General features: G+C 53.1%; 1 protein-coding gene across 1 annotated transcript; it reads right to left on the bottom strand.

Annotated features, from left to right (window-relative positions):
* Nucleotides 1-241: 241 nt before the first annotated feature.
* On the bottom strand, nucleotides 242-3135 carry LOC135817918 (uncharacterized). The gene is made up of 2 exons (XM_065331221.1): nucleotides 2670-3135; nucleotides 242-2097 (listed from the first exon to the last, which is right to left on the bottom strand). Exons 1-2 carry the CDS (start codon nucleotides 2717-2719, stop codon nucleotides 1131-1133), a joined length of 1017 nt encoding a protein of 338 aa, XP_065187293.1. The 5' UTR covers nucleotides 2720-3135; the 3' UTR covers nucleotides 242-1130.
* Between the last annotated feature and the right edge of the window lie 770 nt (nucleotides 3136-3905).

The following is a 3905-nucleotide window of genomic DNA, read 5'->3' as shown; positions in this document are numbered from 1 at the left end:
TTAACTTCTCATGGCCTGAGTAAATAGGGTCTAGTTGCTGGGGGGCTTTTGAAGGTCCTCTATGCCAGGCTCAGCCCAAACAAGACAGGGAGATTACGCACGGTATGGCCCATTCGAAATGGGTGTGAATTGCCAGAAAATATTTTTTTACCGCGAGTTCGTGTAATCATAGTGATCCCCTTCTTGCCACATGGAGACCCCACAGTTGCCCCACTCACCCCTCAACACACCGCAACAAGGATGAGGTCTTAATACCAAATTTTCTTTCTGGCAGATCCAATCCAACATAAATATACAGCGTGAATGCTACCACTGTACCGTACGTGGTATTGGGATAATGTTGCTACTTTTGTTCACGAAAACGATTCCTGATCCGAAGAAAACCTGGTGATAAAGGTAGATAAAAGGATAGATTCCGAAGAAGCTCTCGCCTACTATGAGTGTTGCAGGGATGCAAAGGTGTGACTGAAGGAAGGATGAACACAACAGTATAATAGTATCTCTCGGCTGCTGGCACACGGAACGCATGCCGAGCAGCCAGGGAAGAATCTGACAGGCTTCAACGTGGAGCAATCGGTGCGGAAGAATCGAGCAATCAAGTCCTGGAGTCTGCGATGCCAAGCCTGGATCTGGGTTGAAGGTTTGTGAGCAAGGGGGGAAATAGGTCTCAAGTGCCTGGGATCATCTGCCTGAGATGGATCTGTTAGAATGCTGACAGTGCCACTGGATATCGCGAGGATCATCCCCCGACTATCCTGGGGGAAACCAACTGTCTGTAGCTATCAGTAGTGGCATCATCATCAGCAGCATCAGCAGCAGATGCTCAGATACCGTATGCTGTGCTTGAAGTCAGCAAAGCCAGCCGTGGGTTTATGCCAGCCCGCATGCCAGTCTGGCGCACGGCCCTCTGAGCATGCGCAGTCAAGCCGTAAATGGCTACTTATGGACTCTTTTGCCTCTCGCTCTTCAAGGCCGATGAGCCGGTGTGCTGGACCCTGGGGGCACTTTAGCAGGCTGATATTGCATAAACGTCATTAGCGGCAACACGTCCAGGGAACTGATATAATTCTCATTGATGTGTGGATAACTGGAAATGATACAAAGCTAGAATGTGTTCTCTGCTGCACGGATCAAGCACCACACGCCGAGCATGCACAGGTGTCGGCTTGTCGCAGCCAGACAAAGTCGTGACTGCCATCAGAACACCTACGGTGATGTTTCACTAGCCGGGACGTGTGCGCTTTACAGCATCGGCAGTGGGACGCTCTGGAAATCACGTCACGGTGCTCGATGTCCATCGCCGATACGGGCACGGCTTGTAGCTCAATGACCGAACTGCATACTCCTCTGCACACCGGCACGTAGAACGTCTTCGTCTCCTTGCCTTTGCACAGGCGCTTCTCCAGCCGCTTTGTGGAGCGCGTGCAATGCTCGTGCTGCCGCAGTTCCTTGGTGAAGGCTGCTAACCGTTCTGGGTTGTGCGCTACCACCGGCGGATCTGTTTTCGTCTCCGGCACAAGGTTCCGCTCTCCGAATGGGATAATGCCCGGTATCCGGTCCGGGAGTGAGGCCGTGCTGACCGGGGTGCCAAGTGTTCCGCTTTCTTCCGTAGCTGCAGTGGTTCTTGGAACATCAAAGCCCAGCAGGTTTCTCAGTAGGTCTCCATTGATGTCACCGTCCGCGTACTGGCGAATCTTGCCTCCTGGATGATTCTGGCTCAGGCTCACTGATGCTTGCTCTGCACTGGTTGATTGGGTATTGGCAGTTGCAGTAGCACTTACTAGTGCGTTATGGTCTTCAGCTCCAGACTCTGTGCTGTTCCCAGGAACTGCTGCAGTGGAACTGTCAGTTGGTCTGTCAGCCATGCCTGTACTTGTACTGGTGGGCAAGGGGCTAACCAGGGCCACGCACGCGGAAGCCAACAAGTAAGCCAGCACCAGGTGAGCCAGCGTGCATCTGCTTGACGTTGTGAAACAGCTTCTGGCAGTAGTGCCGTACGGTGTCGACCGTCTGCCTAATGAGTTCCCCTGCAGTGACACTGACAGCCTTCCTGAGCGTTCCCCTGCTGATTGGGGGCAAGAGCGGTCCTCCCCAACTCTGTACGAACAAAAGCAAAGAAATGCAAGAAACAAATTATTGTTAGGAAACGTCAGTGTCTGCACGGCTGTAGGGCTGGACAGAACGATCTAGGATCACTTCATTCCAACCAGGTGCCGCCCCGTAGCCTGCGCCGCGAGCGATAAGGGATCGCCAATACAAGAAACATGCCCTTCTTTCCTGAGGGCAAGACGAGCAAGGAGCGAATTGCAACTTCAGCCTGGCGGTAGAACTGGTCGTGCGCAGCGAGGCCGACTCGACCAGACTGGGTTTCGGAGGTTCGACAGAGTCGAGGCAGGTAACCGCCAAGGCCCTTGCATGCTGTCACGCATATCGCTACACAGCGGACGACATGAGAAACTTGGACGATTGCCAAGAAGATGGATGGACTACACGTGCCCAGCAGCAAGGTGTAAAGTCATTGAGCATTGAGAGCTTCTACAATGGCTCCATATTCGTGTGCGCACACCCACATGCATTTCTGATGGCGCAAGCAAATCATGGGCACCACATGTCATTCGCGAGCCAAGCAGGAAATTATCCGCAGGTACAAGCCTGTCATTATTCCTTACCTTACAACTCCTTGCGCTTGAGCGTGGCGTTCTGAACGTTCGACAGCCATTGTAATTTTTTGCTGCAGTCCACCAAACGAAGTCGACTTGAAAAGGAGCGTTGGGACCGGGATGGCGTGCGTTTCAAGGCCCCACAGGCCAGTGTGAGTGATGGGAGCACACGCGGATTGCCAGGCAATCCGTAGAATCTACACGCTGGGCATGTGTGTATGCGCGAGTACGCTGAGGGGTGGTGTCTGGGCTCGACACTCCGCACTGGGAGTGGGACTCACTCTATGCCGCTCACAGAACCGTGAGGACTGATGGTGTTCGCAGGTGATATGGATGGCACAACCAAGCTCTGCAGTTCCAGCTACTGGCCATACGAGAGACCAGCCCAAGTAGCAGATAGAACTCAGCACCAGGCGGCTGCAGGTCAGGCTCCTCAAGGGCTGTGTGAGAGGTGAGCCACTTCCGAGCGTTGACAGTTCAAGAGCTCTCAGCCTCCGACGATTCGAAGCGAGCAGACCACTGAAGTCGGCTAGGCTAGCTGTTGTGTAATGACCTCTCGCCTCTGTATCAGTGTATGCTATGCTATGCTGATCAACTGAAAGTTGGGTCAGATTGGTACGATACCGTGCTGCACTGAAGGGGTCAAGTCTAGGACTCCGCCGTTTGCGCAAAGATCTCACAGCACGTAGACTCTACAGAAAAAGACTATTGTCCACGAACCCTAGCTAGCTCACCTTTTCTGCGCCAAGCAGCCCGTCGACTGAGCCAGGGGAAACTGATGAGTGTTAATTATAGGGACGGCCTATTACTCCAATTCAATGGCCACTGCTATCAAATTGATAAGTGCAAGGTGACACTAAAGCGTCCTTGCCCCTGTCTTTTAGAATAGCCCTCCTTCCAAGACCAGCGTTCGGATGCATGCGGTGTAACGTGGTAGGCCACAACTGGACAGCGGAGACGAGCAAACTTTCCGACGCTAGGCCAAAGTTCATGAGCGGCTGCGGCAGACCGATAATACAATGATTAAGGGATGTGCGAATGTCGGATGGCCCATATAATCTGGATTCTTGTGGCGGTGTGAGGAATTCGCTTGTGAGAAGGAACAGGGACAGCATGGGGCTCACACGATGGCCACATATGCAGCTTGGGTTGTGTTTCCTCAGTCTTTGTTTGCTCGCGGGGGCGAAAGAGGAGAAGTCCGTCATGAATATTGTTGGTCTCATCCCTGCGTCAGCAGTTCCACTG

Source organism: Sycon ciliatum, chromosome 5, assembly GCF_964019385.1.
Source record: "Sycon ciliatum chromosome 5, ocSycCili1.1, whole genome shotgun sequence".
In the NCBI taxonomy this organism is placed as follows: domain Eukaryota; kingdom Metazoa; phylum Porifera; class Calcarea; order Leucosolenida; family Sycettidae; genus Sycon; species Sycon ciliatum.
This window is presented reverse-complemented; position numbering and strand designations above follow the sequence as displayed.

What these genes read in the sequence shown, in the direction of transcription:
- LOC135817918 (XM_065331221.1), bottom strand. Translation starts at nt 2,719, where the DNA reads ATGGCTGTCGAACGTTCAGAACGCCACGCTCAAGCGCAAGGAGTTGTA. An exon ending in CAAGCGCAAGGAGTTGTAAG is followed by an intron (nt 2,098 to 2,669) that starts GTAAGGAATAAT and finishes TTGTTCGTACAG; the next exon opens with AGTTGGGGAGGACCGCTCTT.